The sequence below is a fragment of the Malus sylvestris genome, chromosome 8 (genome assembly GCF_916048215.2).
Source record: "Malus sylvestris chromosome 8, drMalSylv7.2, whole genome shotgun sequence".
Classification (NCBI taxonomy): Eukaryota; Viridiplantae; Streptophyta; class Magnoliopsida; order Rosales; family Rosaceae; genus Malus; species Malus sylvestris.
In genome coordinates this window covers 29,935,886-29,954,565 of record NC_062267.1, presented here as the reverse complement: position 1 = coordinate 29,954,565, position 18,680 = coordinate 29,935,886, and the positions used below count along the sequence as shown (strand labels likewise).

Sequence of the window (18,680 nt, the reverse complement as noted above, 5' to 3'; positions counted from 1 at the left end):
AAACCCTACTAGCAGGCCTTCGAATGACAAAAGACTTGGCGGTGAAAAGCTTTCAATTTATTCTGATTCCTAGCTAATCACCAGCCAGACTACTGGGGGCAAATGCATGACGATCGTGGCAACCGACTACTTCACCAAATAGGTAGAAGCAAAGCCCATGATGACCACGATTCAGACGGACATAGAGCGTTTCATATGGAGGAACATCATTTGTCAATATGGCATCCTTTAATCCATCGTCACCGACAACGGCCCGCAATTCATGGGCAAAGATTTGGCGAAGTTCTTCCAAAAATATGGCATCAAGCAGCACATGTCTACGCCAAGATATTCTCAAGGCAATAGGCGGGCCAAAGTATCCACCAAGATGATCCTCGACTGTCACAAGAAATCCCTCACCAGTAAGAAAAGAAAATGGCCAGATGAACTCCCTAGATGTCTATGGGCATATCGCACCACCAAAAGACGAGCAACCGAAATAAGATGGCCACAAGCTTAAATCTGGCAGAGAAAAAGTGCGAGTGGACTTCACTCGCATCGCAGCTTACTAGCAACAATTCCAGCCCAAAGATTTAGTCCTAAGAAAAGCCTTCATCATTGCCCATAGAGAAGGTCCGTACAAAATCAGCAGAGTAGGCGGCAAGAGTAATTACACCTTCGCCACCATGAAACGATAAAATGATCGAAAAGTAGTGGAGCGCCTACAATCTGAAGAAGTACCGTATGTGACCTCCCACTACATCAAAGCCCGAAGACTCAAAAAGCTTGACGGGCACCATCTCACAAGCTGAGGACTATCCAATCATCATGCAGTTTTTTGCAACCAAGTTATTTGCTCATTTTATTTTTCAATAAAGAATTCAGAAGTAATTTGTAACTTGGCTTTATTATATGTCTACAACAACTTATTTCTTTCTACACTTCAAAAGAAGATTGCACCCCCCGAGGGACCAACTGTGCTCTCCAAGGCGGGAGGATAAACTCAACACTCCGAATATCCAGACGTGGATGAGCTTGGCTGCCCTAGTATAACTAGGTGCATGATGGCTTGCGCCAGGATTCCTAGAAGTAGCCACAATGGTGTGTTTCAAGGCTTAGCTAGTTGAAGGATTATAGGTCTATCGGCTTAATCTGCAGGGAACCGGGCCCTAGAAACGGAGGGGGCACATTATGTAGCACACCCAATGGGCGGCTGCCCTGGAAACCTAAAGCTGCTACCGAGTGCACTAAGGTAGCCTACGAATTTCCAGAAGACTGCCTATGGCTTGCCCTTCGAGCAGTAGAACCACGCTAGACTTATGCAACCGCACATTATTGTGAAAGGTTAAACAAGTTAGCGTGCACACACAAAGATTTTATCCACTGCCGACATGCTACGTAGTCGATAAGCTTCACCTCTGTCAAACGTAGAATAACCTACACCAAGTCCTAAAGTGTTGTGATACTTGCTACACAGCCTACGGAATTGGAAAGAGCCAAGGTTGAATAGCCAAGTGGTTACGCGGATTCGTCTGCTTCTGTAAGTAAGGCATCCGGCTGCCAACCCTATGGTTAACAGCTTTGCAAAAGTTCTACATCAACACCTACGGCTGCATAGGCTATGTGGGCTTGTCTGCTTATAGAAAAGTAGCACGCCTGACACTGGCTTATAAGGTCTAAAAGTTAGGGTAAAAAAAAAAAAAAGCAAGGATGGGAAAAGCAAAAGAAGCAAGTTTATTAAATTTTATAGCAAAATTGATAAACAACAAGCAAATACCGAAAGAGTTCAAGAAAAAGCAACAAAGGAAAGAAAAGGAAATCCTAAAAGCTACCTAGAAGACTACTCTTCAGTAGCTTGGACATCTCCCAACTGCTCGGTCGTTACACCTTCAACAGCCTTGGTGTTTTCAGCAGCAGCATTCTCTGAATCTTTACCCTCGACTGCTCCAGCCTGGGTATCAGCTCCTCCAGCTATTTCATCAATAGAAGACTCAAAGGTAAAAGCGAGCAAGTCTTCTGGAGAAATAGAGAAGGTCTCGAAGTCTTTACCGGAAAACTCAAAGTCAGACGACCGCCCATAGAGATGATCTACATAGCCCAACTTGTAAAAATCAACTTGATTCTGAATAAGCGAAGCCTCAAAACCACCCTTCTCACTCTTCAACTGCTCATTCTCCTCAAGCAAGCAAGCACGAACCCACTGCAACTCCTCAATTTCCTTCTTCAGATTGTCGTTGGTCTTCAAAATACCTTGAAGTTCCGACACTTGAGGCTTAAGCCTGTCAACAACCTTTTTGAAGTGGATCACTTGGTCGTAAGTAGCAATCAATTCTTCATCCTTTGCATAAGCAGCGAAGCGAAATTCAGATATGGAACGCTCAAGATCTTGAATCTGAGGTATGTAACGCTCGATTTCCTTCTCTGCACTTTCATACTTTATTTGGATCGCATCAAGCCTAGTCTTCAAATCCATGATTTCCTGGCGAGCGGCCTCAAGCTGCAGAGAAGTGGGGGCAGAAGTAGTAGATTCCTTCAAAGCAACAAGCTCAGATTCCAATTTCTTGATTTTTTCGGCCGAGAAGTAAGCTTCGGCAGCCATAGGTCTTGCCATCTCTTTAGCAGCCTTGGTGTCCTCTTGGTCAAGGAACATAGACTCGGCTGCCAAAATTGTTGTTTTCTGCATCATGGCTAGCAGAGCAGTCTTCCTATACTCGGGGGTGTGCTTTGCAAAAAGACTCGGACCAACAATCTCCTTGACGCCATCAACAAACTTGGCACATACATCCATGTCTTCAAGAAGATCTGGTTCCAAAAGCGCACAAATCTTAGCAATTTCCCCAGAAACGGCCTTGGCGGATTCTTCAAGCTTGCCTGAATGAGCAGCTTCATTCTTATCAGCAGACGAGTTGGTTGCAGCAGCAGAAGAATCAGTTTTTGGCACCACTTTAGCAGACATGGGCACCTTATCACTTTTCATAGCAGCAAGCCTCTTCAGGGGTAAGCCAGGCTTAGTCTCAGACGGACGCTTCGGCACAAACTTCGGTACCAAAGGCACGGAGGAACTTTTACGCTGAGCAATTTTTTTTAGCAATCGAGCTAGCAGCCTTCGAAGCAATAGGCGTTACCGGCACAAATGTAACAGTTCGTTCTTTCTCGCCCTTAGAGGAAGTCAAGTCAATCACAATCTTGGGAACAGCCGGAGAATCCCCACAAGCAGTCTTCGTTTTCTTCTCAGCAGGCATCTCTTGAGCAGGCGGGGAATGTTTATTTTTCCCACCTTCATTGATAGTAGGCTCCATCACAGTGATAGGACGAGCCATCGCGTCTGCCTTGATCCGTTGTATTTCTTCTTTTGGGGGTAGCCCACCTTTTTCCCTACGAAGAGGACTAAGCAGCCAACGCCACTCACGATACTCGGAAGGGATACCCAGAGCGACATGTACTTTTTTCATGTCTGGAGAAACCCTAGGAGTTGAGCCAAATTCCAAATCTAAAAAAAAAATGGAAGACAATCAGAAAATTGAAGAATAATTTGGCACTAAAGCAAAGCAGCCGAAAAAACTAAGCAGTCTGCTTACCAGATATGAAGACCGTTGGTACACACAGCTTGGGAGAAGAGTCAGATTCCCATTCTCCACTTATCTCCAAAGTCTCTTTGGCCCAATCATGATCTCCTTTGCTTGAATTATCAAAAAGCTTATGACGAGTTCACAGTTATCCAACTCAATCAATACGACCTATGTCAAAGAAATACCAAAATTCGTTGGTGGTTAGTCCCAAGTCAAAGAATTGGTTCAAATTGTGGAACCCCACAATCACTCGGACCGCATTCGGGGAACATTGGGCAGGCGCACATTTCATGGAACAGAGCACTTCTTGGAAGAAACGCGGCATAGGGAAAGTAAACCCTAACACAAAATAGTAAGGATAGAACTTAATAGCTCTCCGAGTTCCACTGCATGGTTCCCGACTGCTACCATCCTTAACTCGCCTCACACACACTCCCGACGGAATGGCATGCCAATACGCTTCAAGAAAATCTCTAAACAAATCGTCGGAGCTAATCTTGAGGTGAGCAGCTTTGAAGTAGCCAATCTTGCTCAAAGACCCGCCTTGACGATACAACGGGGGCACACCATCATTATTCTTGTGGCTCGAGGAAGACATGTTTGAAAATTCTGCAAAAGTACAAGGAAGATTTGTTAGAGAGTTGTTTTCAAAAAAAAAAGAAAAAAAAAAGCTTAAAAGCTTAAAGCTTGGCCGCAAGAAACCCAAAAGGGCTTAAGGCCCTTCCATTCTCTCCTAGGGCACGGACACACAAAAAAAAAAAAAAAAAAAAAAAGTTGAAAGCTGCAGGAACCCAGCCAAATTGCTAGGCCCCACGGCTTGGCTAATCATCCACTCAGCAGCGCCCAGCAAGAAAAACAAGGAAAAATATTTTTTTCACGGCGTTGCCATGCCATGATTCACCAGATCAGCCCATCACAAGTCTCCGATTCCCATCAAGTCAAGAGTCAAGATCCAAAGATTCCAGAAAATCAAGAAGACAAGAAAATTAATTTTTTCTTACCTAGAAACAACGAGAAAACGAAGCAAGCAACGAAAGACAGTCCTTTGCACGGGCAAGATGTAGAAAATTGCTAGAGGTGGGGGAACAAATATCCTCTAGACTCTTTCTCTCTTGTAAGGTAGAATAAAATTTTCTCTAAAAGTTGATTTAATAATCCACTTAAGGTGGATTTAAATAAACTTTGAGAGGAATTTATTTCCTTTTCCTAGAATGATCTAATTTCCTATTAGAAGAGAGAATCAACATCAAAGAGGGAAACAAATTCAAAGTTTCCTAAAGCAAGAAAATCTCTACACCTGTTGCCCTTTTTTGCGAGCAGCCCAACAGGTGTGGGGGCATTTGTGGAGCCAAAAACGATCACAAAGTGACACGTGGACTTTGGGACAAAAGAAGACAAAAATACCCTTGAGGTATAATGGGATTCCTACGCGCAAATAATGGGTAATCATCCTCAACCAATTAAAAAATGCTCCAAAAGAGGTAACTATTTCCAAACTATCTCATTTTAGGTAATTATTTCCGAAACTTAATTTCTCTAATATATTATTTAGTAATTAATTATCTAAATAATATATTCTTCTCATATCTCCTAAAATCATCCCTTAAAATCATAAATAATTGATTAATTAGGGGATCAATTCAATTAATCCCCTAATTGTCAATAAAGTGACCCAAATTAGTAGACAAAACCGGCCACCTCCCTTTGCTCCATATCTTTTTTTATTTTCTCCACCTTATTACCCAAATAAAGCTAGTCATTCAATTTGGTAACTCCCCATTTATTTCTATCATATTTTATTAGCCAATAAAGTGGCTAATTAAACCACAAACTCACCAAAAAATAGACAAAGTGGCCGGCCACTTTCTTGGAAAAGTGGACCAACCTAGTCTTATAAATAGTCACCCATTTTTACCAAACACTCATTCCAAACATCTTGCAAAAAATCCCAAATACTCTAAACACTATTTCTCTCTAAAATTTCTAACTTTGGCATCGAAGATTTTTCGGCCAAAGCCCCCCCCCCCATTCATCGTGGGCGCGTGAGGCTTTTGGCCTTAACCTAAGGTGCTAGTTGTTTTTTAGGTGCAAAATCGTCCAAGATCGAGGAGGGGAAAATTTGCATCCACAATGTTTCCCATGTTTGTACATAATTTTCCAAAAGATAAATCGACCCAAATATTGGCGTGCAAGACAGATGACGTGTTTCCCAAGTCAAGAAGGATTCTTTCCTAATTTGTGTCATTAATTGTTTAGGAGTTTGTTTTATTTAGGAGTTTCTCCCATACCTTTTAGGGTTTTTCTAGCATAAATAAGGTGCCCTAAGCTCTCTCTAAGATATCCATCCACCCATGCACCCTACATAACCCATATCACACACACCACTACACTATTCACCATCTCCACAATTTGTGAAGAAGAGTTTAGGGAAGTGCTTTGCCATAGATTCCGGGCTCTATCTTTCTTTTATTGTTATTTCTATGTGTAACTAAGTTATTTTCTAAGGTTTATGATGAAGCCATGACATGAATATTTGCGAAGTAATTTGTTAATTATTATCCGATTATATGCCATGTTATATTCTTAATCTTTGTGGGTATTTTATTCTAGATTCGGATTTCTAATGATTGATCATCTTTAGGAATTTTGCATCTAGATATTTAGATAAATCTATGAGGATGACCAATTAATTAGGTTTATTGGAACTAAGATTAAGAAGAGTAGACAAACTAGTGAGGATGACCAATATCAAGCTAGTCCTACTTGGTTGGCATGATTCTTCTATGCTTAATGGATTTTTATGTGTTTAATTGTATGCCTAACCAATAGGATATAATTATCATGTAGAGATACAAGAGTTGATTTCTGACCACGGATTAATTCATACCTTAGAAAGAACAACCTTTAACATTGGCATGGTAATTGGATAGTAGTTGGCTCTAGGAAAAGTAAATAGGATTGTTGGTGGTGGATTCATAACCTTAGAATTCCATTGTTTCTTAATTTCTTCTTGTGTCGTGTGTTTATCTTAATTAATTGTCTTTCCTTTTTCTTGTTAATTGTAGCCTTAATCAATTATTCAATTCAATATATACTTTGTTTGTTTAATTAAATCTAGTGTGATTAATCGGTTAAATTGGTATTAAAGCAATCCTTGTGCGATCAACCTTGTATTTACATATATTACTACAATTGATTATTGCGCTTGCGAGTTTAATTTGATTTAAATTAATCTATTATTTAGGTTAGTTTAAATATTCATCAATACCTTTTCTGTTTATGCATAGTATTCCACTCTAAAAACATTAATAAAATATTTAACTTGTTTGTACCATATTTAGGGCCTTCGTATTTAGACCTCGTATAAATACTCGGATGACTCAAATGTAATTATGTAATAAAGAAAAGGCAAATATGTAAAAAGGGGAGGAGCCCTTATTCTATAAAATGGCCTCCTCACCCTCACAAAGCTTATCTCTCTTAAGCTCTCATGCTCACAAACAGAGAGCCCTCTCAAACTCTCTTTCTCTGGGGGACTACCCCTCACCCTTGTAATCCATACATATAGTCAGAGAAATACAAATATCAATGTGGACGTAACCCAAACTTTGGGGTGAACCACTATACATCTTGTGTTCTTTACTTTCTTGCAGATTCACGGTCGGATTTACGTTGTTCCAAGACCTCCGGTTTTGTGCATCAACATAACTAAACATTTTAAATATTTGATCTTATGCCCTAATCCGGCTACAGGGATACAAGACTGCAAGCCTTGGTCACACATATAAGAATCAAAACTAAGATGACAAAAACCTGAACACTTAGGCAATTCTAATTAGCCCAAAAAGTTTATCCAAAGTCCATAAATATATATACACAGAGAGAGAACGAGAGAGACGTACATCCATCTTTTCATTTCGATTTTCCACCTCTAAAATTTCCCTAGCTGCTTCCAATTTTGGACGCTTCTTTCGAGGCAAATTTTTCTGCTCCAAATACTGTCATGTCACACACTTGACTTGACCCGAATAAATTATAATAAAAATTTGAAAAAGAAAATGCAGGATTATTATCCCCTCACGTTCCTGCCTCCTCTTTTCTTCCGCTGCGTGTTTACTAATCTGTAATTGGATCGAGAGGAATTGAATTGAGGTGGAAGCAGAATTAGATTCCTGTTGAAATTGTTTACTAAAACTGTCTAGAATCGGAGAGGAATGAAGTTGGTTCCATATAAGTTGTTTACTAATTCACTGGAATCGGAATTAAAACTAGCTTGATTACTAAATTGCCTTTATATAAATAAATTATTTTTATACTAATTAATCAAACTAATTTATTATTAAAAAAAAATTAATCAAACTAATTTTATATACCAAAATTTATCTATATAAAAATAATTTTATATACCATTTTATCTACATTTGCTATATTCCCCACCACAAATATTTTTATATACCATTTTATCTACATTTGCTGTCTTCCCCACCACAAAAAAAAAACCATTGTCTGTCTTCCCCACACCACCCTTCTCATCCTTTTCCCAGCCGCAACAACCCTCCCTCATCCCCGCTTTTCCTTGCCCTCCACCCCACTTACCCCCATAGCCATCGTCCATAGATCGGCAAGTCATGGTCCAACGCGAAACGGTCTTGTCGGCAAATCATGGTCTAGCGCAAATCGATTACAAAGCTAGTTCAAAACAATTGGAGATTAGGTTAGGCAAAATGGACGAATTGAGGCCTTATAACTTCTTGTTGAGGTTGGATTCAGTGAAAGGATTGTGAAAGACAATAGAAAGTTGCTACATAGGGCTGCTGGAGAGGATGGCGGAGGATAACCACAAGATGGAAGGGTATTTTGGAAAGAAACATTTGATTCCAGATGGAGGCTTTTCCCTGGAATCCAAATACTATCTCCATCTGGGTAATTCAATTCTGGGTAATTCTGGAATTCAATTCCAGATTTTAGGTGGACCCCACGTTTTTTTATATTCCCTATGTGTTATTAAACGTTGGAATCCTTCCAAATGAGTGCAATTCCGTTTCCCCCTACTCCTTTCCCGTTTGGTAAACACGATATCAGTTTTAAATCTTCAGCTTGTTGGGCACTGGGGTGCTTGTCACTTTCATTGGATGCTTGTGAACAGAAATAAGAATTTTGAGACCATGGCTTTACTTTTGAAGCCCCAATTATGAGAAAATAGGAAACAAAACAAGTCATCCTAAAGAAAATAGGATTACAGTGTAGATCTACGGCAGCTTAAGTTCTTCTCACTCCTATTAGGAGTAACTCCACTGTGGGTTGCTGCTCGGGGGACAGTGGACCAAATAGGGCATGATAGCCCAGCTAAAGCCCTCAAGCGTGGGGAGCCCGAGGGACTGAGCAAGCCCGAGCAACAGGCCTGTGAAGAATCGTCAGCCCGTGAGCCCGAGGTGGACCTGACGCGGGGCTGATGTCAGCCTGGCTTCAGTCCCATTTTTAAATTTTTTTCTGTCAGGCGCGTGCGCCTTACCCGCGCGTGGGGGCGCGTTAGCCGACAGATTTTAGACCCCAGGGGCCCGCGATACAATCTGCCTCAGTTACCATTGGAAAGCCACGTGGCTTCCCACGGTCCGTTCGATCTCAACGACTCTTTAAAATGGACCGTCTGATTTGCAACGGTAATAAAAATAAAAATAAACTTATTTAATATCAACCGTTGGATCTGAGATCGACGGTTGATATTATTCTGCTTTATAAATAAATAAATAAAAGAAAAAATAGTTTTAAAATTTTAAAAAAGTTACCGTTGTGACACGTAGCAGAATCTGGAATGTTGGAATTCAATTTTTTTAAATCCAACGACAGATATTAATTAGTTCAATAAAAAATTTAAAAAAATTGTAAAAAATCCGAAAATTTTTTTAAAAAATTATTTGTACTTTTCTATAAATACCTTCTCATTATCACACAATTTCATATTTTCTCAACTACTTTCAATCAAATTCCTATCTTTCTCTCAGAGTTTCAATCCAATTTTTTTCAACAATAATTGTCTTTTTCAAAAATCCATCACCAATAATTGTCTTTTTCGGATTATGACACGTGGCGCAACGAGAACGATTAAAAATCTTATCTGAAATTACAAATAAAATTATTTTATAAATAAATAAAATACTAATATTTTATTGCATATTGTCAGGAGGAGGGCTCCCACGCTGGAGATGCAAAAGGCAGTTAGTTATTGTTCATTAAGAGCAGTTCCAGCGTGGGAGTCCTCTCCCCAGGCAATTCTCTATTCAATCCACCAAGTGAACAATAACTGCCTTTAATGAATAGTAACCGTCTTTTGCGTATCCACCGTTACGCATCAATAGCCCTAGCAATAGGCAATAAGTATTTTTTTATTTATAAAATAATACAAAATAATTTTGTTTGTATTTTCGAGAAGCGACAAATTCGTACCTGCGTCACTAGTCATTTTGTTGAAAAAAATTGGATTGAAACTTGGAGAGAAAGATAGGAATGTGATTGAAAGTAGTTGAGAAAATATGAAATTGTGATGAAAGGTAGATGATAATGAGAATGTATTTATAGAAAAGTGAAAACAAATATTTTTTTCGGATTTTTTACAATTTTTAAAATTTTTTATTCAACTAATTAATCTCTGCCGTTAGATTAAAAAAAAATTGAATTCCAACACTCCAAATTATGTCACGTGGCACAACGGTAACTTTTCTTAATTTTAAAACTATTTTTTTTATAAAGGAGAATAATATCAACCGTTGATCTCAGATCCAATGGTTGATATTAAATAAGATTTTTTTATTTTTTTTTACCATTGCAAATCGGACGGTTCACATTATATAGCTGTTGAGATCCAACGGACTATGGGAAGCCACGTGGCTTCCCAACGGTAACTTTTTGAAACTGCACCACAGGCCCTAGGGACTGAAACAGTGTCAGGTGACGCGCCCCCACGAGCAGGTGAGGTGCACGCGTCTGACAGAAAAAAATAAAAAATTGGGCTGACGCTTGGATGACATCAGCCCTACGTCAAATCCACTTTGGGCTCGCGAGCTGGCAATTACTGGAGTTGCTCTAAAAGAACTAAAAACCTCTGACCATACAAACAATATCTTCTTTATTAAAAAGCTTTAAAAAAAAAAGTGAAGAACATTTTAGCCCAATTACAATTGGAATGACCAGCTTCATTTTTAACTTTTTGTTTGAGAATCAATGGAGAAACAATAAGGTTTAGATTTTCTCCATTAAATCAAAGAGTGGGTATAAGGCAAGTTAAACTTCTTGAGATCGCTTACCATATGAAAATGGAACCAAATATTGCCTTTCTTGGTTGAGAAGCTCAATTAGACTTCGAACATCCATTATATGGTTGAAACTAAATTTATGTAATCACAACACGCCCCCCCCCCCCCCCCCCCCAAAATTTTGAGGGCATTTTTAATGGTCATCGCAAATGTATTCTTGACACACCCCGGCTTCTGGTTGAAACTAAATTTATGTAATCACAACACGCCCCCCCCCCCCAAAATTTTGAGGGCATTTTTAATGGTCATCGCAAATGTATTCTTGACACACCCCGGCTTCTAATCTTCCTAAATTACCAACACCAATAACGCTTAATTTAAATAATTTCATACAAATTGAATTGATTGAATGAAAAATTGAGTACAATCAACAAGAAACAGACCTGTTTGTCGAATTCGGGTTCGGATTCAGAGCTAGCATTGTCGTGGGCGCTGCTGCAGGGCTTTGGAGATCTTGAAATCGACGGAGGTGGTGCTCCGGCGAGCATATTCTTGGGCGACTGTTTCGGAGTATGAAGCAAAGTCCCACGGGTACTCAGAGTGACCAGAAGCTCGCGAGGGTTTTAGGGCTTTTTCGTCTTCTTCCTGTTCGTCTACCTCATCCTCCTACGGTTGTTGTTCATCGGCGTCGAAAAATTCCTCGTCGCCTAAGGGCTTGAATACGAAACCGGCAGCCATTCTTAAAAATTTGGGTGAGGAGGGAAGGGTTTATGGATTTTGGGTGCGAATGCGTATTTCTAATGAGCAATGCTACTCATATCATATTATCATATTATGTTTTTATATCATATTTCTATACCATCTTTGTGGTATCTGATGTGGACATCTATATCATTTAAAATTTTTACAAAACCCAAGAAAACAAAGGAGAATGACTCATCGTATACCATAATTATCATTTAATTAACTAATTTTTCTTAATTATTAATGTATTAAATAATGAACTAAATTTAAAAATCTAATTAATTCAAATTATGTGACTGTCCACATTAAATGTCACCTAAGATGATATGAAAATATGATATAAAGACATGATAGTCTTACTCTTTCCTATTAGGGGGCGTTTGTTTATCCTCACTAAGTGTCACTGGACTGGCTAGGATTAACAGTGAGTGAAATCCCATGTTTGTTAGCAGTCGGGACAGTGTTTAATGAGACTAAATGGGACTTGCCTAGACTAAACGCCTCACTAGGTGGTCTTAGTGAGGCCCCCCAAAATTGGACGGATTGCTAAGACCAGCTCTCATTCACCCCTTTCCGCTTCACTCTTCATCAGTTCTCTGCTTTCCCCCTCCCGACTGCTATTTTTCTCCCATAAGACTCCTCTTCCAACGAAGCCACCATGGATCTGTGGTCAGAAAATCTTTCTCTGAGAAACCCATTTCATGGATTTCTGCAGCCTTTCCCTTTTCAATACCATATCCAACTCCCAAAATTTCAACTGAGAAAACCAGAAAACCCAAAAAAGCCAAAAAAGCCAAAAACCCAGAAGACTCAAAAACCGAAAGTAGATTCAACCCCATCTCTCACCTTTGATTTTAAGATTTGCAAGGGATTTTGTGAGAGGAATAAAGAGGCAGAGAGAGATTTGCAGTGATGAGGAAGAGAGAGATTTGCAAAATATCTGGTTCTCTTCTTAAAGCCTCCGCAGGCTTTTGGATGAAACATTAATTAGGTTTCTAAAAGTTAAATAGCTACAAAATAATATTTTATAACCATAATATTTGTTTGTTTTTCGTTTTGAAGGAAAAAGTAAATTAAAAAAAGTGATAAAAAACTAACTTGGATTCAAAAAATAATTTAGTCCATAGTTTAGTCCGACACTACACCAAACATTTCACTAAGCTAATCTAGCTTAGTCTAGTTTAAGTCAGTCCAACTTAATCCTTGAAGCTAGTCCAGTCCGAAACAGTCTACTGCAACAAACGCACCTTTAGGGTTTTAGACATCAGCAGAAAAAGGCGACAAGTGTATTTATGAAGGCATCTGACGTGGCTGGTGTACACGGACATGGGCCGGCCTGACTTGATGTAATTGGCGGGCTATGGTCCCCCACATGAGCACAATTTTATGTTAAGCGGTGTTATCATATTTGGAAATGAATCCTTGCATGCCGGTTGATTAACAAATCTGGATATTTGAAATTTGATTCAACAATTAAAAATAGGAGGTCTCATTAAAAGTTATAATACTTTAGCAGTTGGATCAAATTTCAAGAATCTAAATTTGTTGGTCAGGAGGCTCAAGTGGAAGGGATCCGGAGAGGATTCCTTTCCATCATATTTAGGGGTTGTTTTTCTCGATAGCGTTAAAAAATGTTAAATATTTATTATAGATACAGTATTATTTACATTGGGAGTGCGTGAGTTAATTAAGGTTCACAATGGGTTAACTATAATAATTTAGTTTAAATTTGTCTTTCGCAAAAATCAAACTAAAACCTCTAACTTACAAGTGAAGATAAATATTACTAGCTCATAGCACTAAGTAGCAAATAATTAGTTGTTAGGGGAGGGGCATCATGATCGATCCCACAACAGATTGCATAGACATGATTGCTTTCAGCCATTACAGTAAAGCATCATCTGGTTGTTTTCTACTTTTATGCTTCTTCACCCAAATGAGTGCATGGTTGAAGTAGCATTATTTTAGGCATACATTAGTTGTGCCAGCGTTTATGCTACTCATGTGCACCCAAATTCGAATCCTCCTTCGCGAACTTTAGAAATAGATACGACATTTTATAATAATGAATTTGTACTGGCGTTTTAGCTTTAATTGAGGTGCAATGTGTAGATTGCTGAAGGTTGTGATGATTTCAAACCTGTGTAAGGGGTTCCTTGCAATCATGCGAAACTAACGACATGATCGACAACGGAACTGAGCGTTTTGGGGCAAAAAACGAATGTTGATCCATAGACCAGCTTACACACAAACTGAGAACCGAAACAAAATCTAAGAAAACGAAATGTAAGATTCATTACTTCAAAACATTTCACAAGCACAAAACAAATCCCGAATCATATGTTAAAACCTCCCTATGCAACCCTACGACTCAAGGGTAACTGCTGGATAGTCTTGGTAGCCCGTGACCGCTGTTATCCTTATGCGCGTATTGGGCTGGATGCATGACAAACGAGTTAAAACTAGATCATCATAACAGCAATATGCAATTCAGGATTTAGTGATGTGTATTACCAAACTCCCGGGGACATTAGATGAAGTTTATGCAGAAAACTATTAAGGAAATATTGCTACCCCTGCGTCCTATCAACAGTGATAAATCAAAACAATTGAGTTTGGTTATGACACCGGCAAATTACATGTGATGATTCTGCAAGATTCAATACCTTGTACTACAAAGATACATATGTTTCTTCATTTCATGCATAAATTATCCCAGAAAACCTTGTCAGGACAGTACAGCATTCCCAAAGCCTCAAGCCTCATTGCCGTAAAATGCATGATGCATATAGCTGTATGCACTAACTTAGTTTCTAACTTAGTTCCTAGTTTCAATATATGAAATCAAGTCAACTGGAGTAGCTAAACAGATAGCACAAAAATAGTCATTGCACTTGTGAATAAAATCAACTGTTCTCGTTGGTTCACAAAGAAATGAGGGTAATACCTGTCGGTGACCGATGTTTCTCCTATAATTTTTCTTCTTTTTATACTTGAAGACAACCACTTTGTCATTAAGTCCCTGCACAATGATATACGCAACAATAAGACATAGAAAATATTAAAAAGATACTAATGAAACGCAAACAAATTCACAATTATATTGACATTCTTTATGATGGTGAAGGGGAAAGATTCATTATAGCATAATGAATTACCTGCTCTTCAACGACAGCGTGTACAGCGGCATTTGTCACCACTGGTTTTCCAATGTACGTACTTGTTTTAGTCCCCACCAGCAACACTTTGTTGAGCACAATCTGCATAGGATCAAATTAAACACCTTGAGGACAAAGCAACGGTAACTTCTTAGAAAATAAAAGATCCAATACTGATAACATTCACTGATTTTATAAATAGAGAGAATAAATGATTTCAAAGCCTTTAAAGGCTAAATTAGAGACGACAAGACACAGTATTCTCCAATTTTTCATGAAGTCTGGTACAGCAAGAGTACATTTATATAGAGTTAAAAGTACATACATGCTGAAAGGGACGTAGGTGAGGAACCGCTTGGCTTGGACAAAAACTAAACTCTTATTCAAGAAGTGATTGATAATTTGAAATCAGAATCCCAAGAATATTATTATAAAAAATTCCTTCATAACCAGCAAAACCAAGAATATTATTACAATTTGTCTTGAAACTACGTTTGCATGCATCATATCACCAATTTATCTTGAAACGACTTATTGCAGCATTTCCAAACCACATTTTGTTCTAACAATGATTTCTAAATTTCATGATGTGCTGTAAGATTAGCAGGGAGTCACCTAATATCACAGGTTAACTCAACTGATGAGTCTAACATTGAAGGCCTATCGCTGGAAATGGAATGTTTCTCATCCAACCCAAGAAGTAAAAGCATATGAACTTCAACAAGACCATTCCACTCGAGCGATTCTCGTAACAGTGATGCATAAAAATGCAACTAAAACTAGGCCTTGCACTAGAACTACAATTAGCGGCTTGATGAATCCATACAACTAAAACTAAAGCCGAAATGGAGCATCAACGACAAGAATTTCAAGTAACGGATAGTGAAGAATGCGAAGAATATAATACCTTGTCGTTGACATTAGCGCCTTTCAGCCGCTGAGTATAGATAAATCGTCCAGGAATGACAATGTACTGGCGCCCACCGATCTATTAGACATCATACACAAGCAACCCAGTCGGCAGTCATAAGATTAACAACTTTCGAGCTGATTACAGAACCCCAACTTCAATTTTTGCTCTTAAATGTAATTACAAATCAAAATATCACCTGGGTAAACTGGTAATCACCACTAAACCACCAAAATTAAATACCAAAAACGAAATTTGGCAGCATTCAATCACAAATTCAATCAAAGAAGTAAAATTGAATACATACCATAACAACAGCGAACAGCTGCTCGCGTTTTGGGGCCTCCGACGAAAGGGTTTCCACTACTTGCAAGGCCGCCGGCTCCGAATCATCCGGTCCAGCCTCCGGCTCGGGAGCTTGAAACTCGGCCTCGACGACCACGGCGGAATCCGACTCCGACGACTTGGTCAGAAGCGGGAACGTGGGTCGCCGTGAAGAGCAAGAAGACAGCTTGTGGGAAGAAGACAAAGAGAGCGACGGAAAGCTGAAATGGGTTGATGGAGTTTGAAGATTCTGCGAGATTTTGCAATGGGTTGCGAACGAAGAGCATAACGAAAGAGTTGCAGTTGTAGAGGCCGCCATTGTTGCCGTCGTTTCTTTTCAGAGCTCCCTCACTACTCGCACTCTGCGTCTCCGACTCACCAGCCAGACTTATCCTATCCGTTGGGGGATTCTATTTCGACCCAGTAATTTGTTACTTGTACCCTGCATCTGCAAAGCCGAAAACCCAATTTTGCCCTCCCAGCAAATTTATAATAAAAACAAATTTGTTAATGTTTCCCACCGTGCGGTAGGAATCCTTTTGAAACACGGAAAGGCATTACATCCCCTACTTATAAATACTCCCCTCTCCTCTCATCGTTTATGTTCCTTCTGTAATTCCTTTGAGATTGCCTTCAGAAAACCAAGCAACAAGAAGAAGCAGACGACGACACGAAAAAGATGAAACCAACAAAAAGCGAATCGTTGGCATATCTAAGGGAGGTGAAGGAGGTATTTGCAAAGCAAGACAAGATCGAAAACTTCCACCACTTTGTTCAGCTTCTCCAAGACTTCCGGACCCAAAAAACTGACACCGACGCTCTCACTCGCGCCGTCAAACAACTCTTCCAAGGCCACCCTCATCTACTCTTAGGTTTCAATGCCTTCTTGCCCAAGGAACATCAAATTACCTCTCAACCCCGCCCTCATCCTCCTCTTGCCTTCCGAAAAGCCATTGATTTCGTCAACAAGGTCAAGACCAGACTGCTAGGCGAAAGCCGAGATGATGGTATTAATGTTTATGAGTCTTTTGTAAACGTTATGGCTAGTCATAGAATGGTCAGCCGGTCATCCAAACGAAAACGAAACGCTAGTTGTAGTACTAGTAGTTGTGAATCTAGCGACGATGACCGCGAAGCTACTGAAGTAATTTACCACAAGGTTGCAGCTCTTTTCAAAGACCACCCAGATTTACTAGAAGAACTCACTCGCTTTCTGCTCCCTCTTCGTCAAGGTTATCACAGTTACCCTGGACTAAGAACAACGGTAAAAGATAAAGGTAACTGCACGCCAAGCTATTGCTTGCTGCCAAAGAATTCCTCATCACCACATTGTGATTCCAGAAGAAGAGGGCTTGAGTCTCAAGTACTCAACAACAGTTGCGTACTATGCGTTACTAGTACTACTTCCACTTCTGTGCCCAGATCAGAGTATGAACAAAGCCTTTTTCGCTATGAAGACGACATGTATGAGCTTGACATGTTTTTGGAGACGGTGAAATCAACCAGTAAACGTGCAGAACAGTTACTGGACAAGATCAACAACGGAACAGTTCATCAAATCCGTCTTGAAGATCACTTCACAGCGATGAATCTGAGGTGTATTGAGCGATTATACGATGACATGGGGCTTGAGGTGCTAGATGTGTTAAGGGAAAATGCTGCGGTGGCTTTGCCGGTTATAATAGCCCGGTTGAAGCAAAAGTGGGAAACATGTCCCGATTTTAATCGGTTTTGGGCTCAACAATCTCAAACGTTGTTAGCAAATTAATGGCTACGTATTTTGTAGTACATATATAGGAACTATCATTTTTCATGAAGTTTGTGTGACAGTTCTGCAGCAATGTTTCACGCCAAGAATAACAAAAGATCATCGGGAACCAAACATATGCATATCAATAGCACCACCTTCTGTGTTACTAATGTGTAGTAGGATCTAATATATTTCAAAAGAATAGCATCCCTCTTAAACGGGGGTATATTCAATTGGAATTTTAAGAGACTTTAATGCATTTATAAATTAAAAGATTTTGATGGAGTTTAATTGATTTTTAAAGATTTTATGTAAAATTTGAGGGAGTGCTCTCAAATTCTCATAGAAGAGATGAAATTTGTATGAAATTTAAGAATGCTTAAAATATACTACGAAATATCTCTAATTTTCTAACTTTTAGAAATCCTTTAAAATCAATTTTTAATTAATACATCTAAAATGTTATAAACTTATTTAAAAACACTTTTAGACTCTTTGATAATCCCTTAAAACCTAATTAAATACTCCTGAATTTGTAAAAATAATTAAAATCTCTCAAAATCTCAATTAAATAGATCCCAAACCCTGTAAAGGGAATTAATAAATTTAGTATATTCTCAAATCAAAAGACAAAAGAAAGAATAGATAATTAAGAATAATCAATAATAAGAAAACAAGTTCTTTTAATACTAACGATACTTTATACTAAAATAAATTTGAACAGCTACTTAGGTTTAGTGATATTCTTATTCACTTATTATTATAAGAAAATAAGTTCTTTTAACGTGAGAAGTTTTAAATTCGATTTTTGTCAACGGCGAATTTGAATCACATTATTATTATTACTAGTTCATTGTAAGACTTAATCTACTTTCTATCATTTTAATGTAAATAATATCGTTTATTTAAAAAAAAAATTGAACACAAAACGTAAACCAACTAATCAACTTCCTTCTATTCCCCACCAATGTCGGACTAGGCCCATCAAAGAAGAAG

General features: G+C 38.8%; 3 protein-coding genes across 5 annotated transcripts; 1 reads left to right on the top strand and 2 right to left on the bottom strand.

The window, feature by feature from the left end:
• Window positions 1-1,714: 1,714 nt before the first annotated feature.
• On the bottom strand, window positions 1,715-11,591 carry LOC126632870 (uncharacterized). 2 transcript variants are annotated; one of them, XM_050303400.1, is made up of 3 exons: window positions 11,242-11,591; window positions 3,558-4,157; window positions 1,715-3,469 (listed from the first exon to the last, which is right to left on the bottom strand). In XM_050303400.1, the coding sequence occupies exon 3, from the start codon at window positions 2,954-2,956 to the stop codon at window positions 1,820-1,822; it is 1,137 nt and encodes a 378-aa protein (XP_050159357.1). In that variant the 5' UTR covers window positions 2,957-3,469; window positions 3,558-4,157; window positions 11,242-11,591; the 3' UTR covers window positions 1,715-1,819. The 2 variants fall into 2 exon arrangements, 1 of the variants encoding a protein (XP_050159357.1); XR_007626853.1 differs by lacking the exons at window positions 1,715-3,469; window positions 3,558-4,157 and adding an exon at window positions 6,934-7,534.
• A 2,223-nt stretch (window positions 11,592-13,814) lies between these two features.
• LOC126632869 (50S ribosomal protein L21, chloroplastic) lies at window positions 13,815-16,350 on the bottom strand. Of its 2 annotated transcripts, none has more exons than XM_050303398.1 (5): window positions 15,918-16,348; window positions 15,608-15,688; window positions 14,701-14,802; window positions 14,490-14,564; window positions 13,815-13,978 (listed from the first exon to the last, which is right to left on the bottom strand). In XM_050303398.1, the coding sequence occupies exons 1-5, from the start codon at window positions 16,251-16,253 to the stop codon at window positions 13,907-13,909; spliced, it is 666 nt and encodes a 221-aa protein (XP_050159355.1). In that variant the 5' UTR covers window positions 16,254-16,348; the 3' UTR covers window positions 13,815-13,906. The 2 variants fall into 2 exon arrangements, with proteins under 2 accessions (XP_050159355.1, XP_050159356.1); XM_050303399.1 differs by having other exon boundaries at window positions 13,921-14,125; window positions 15,918-16,350.
• Window positions 16,351-16,613: 263 nt separating this feature from the next.
• On the top strand, window positions 16,614-17,702 carry LOC126631529 (paired amphipathic helix protein Sin3-like 3). Its single transcript, XM_050301645.1, has one exon. The coding sequence runs from the start codon at window positions 16,614-16,616 to the stop codon at window positions 17,700-17,702; it is 1,089 nt and encodes a 362-aa protein (XP_050157602.1).
• The last annotated feature ends 978 nt before the right edge of the window (window positions 17,703-18,680 follow it).

Excerpts from the sequence above, each read along its gene's own strand:
- LOC126632869 (XM_050303398.1), bottom strand. The coding sequence starts at position 16,253 with ATGGCGGCCTCTACAACTGCAACTCTTTCGTTATGCTCTTCGTTCGCA. Across the intron at positions 15,689-15,917 it reads AGCTGTTCGCTGTTGTTATG|ATCGGTGGGCGCCAGTACAT; the intron begins GTATGTATTCAA and ends GATGTCTAATAG. Across the intron at positions 13,979-14,489 it reads GAAACATCGGTCACCGACAG|CCCAATACGCGCATAAGGAT; the intron begins GTATTACCCTCA and ends TCATGCATCCAG.
- LOC126631529 (XM_050301645.1), top strand. The coding sequence starts at position 16,614 with ATGAAACCAACAAAAAGCGAATCGTTGGCATATCTAAGGGAGGTGAAG.
- LOC126632870 (XM_050303400.1), bottom strand. The coding sequence starts at position 2,956 with ATGAAAAGTGATAAGGTGCCCATGTCTGCTAAAGTGGTGCCAAAAACT.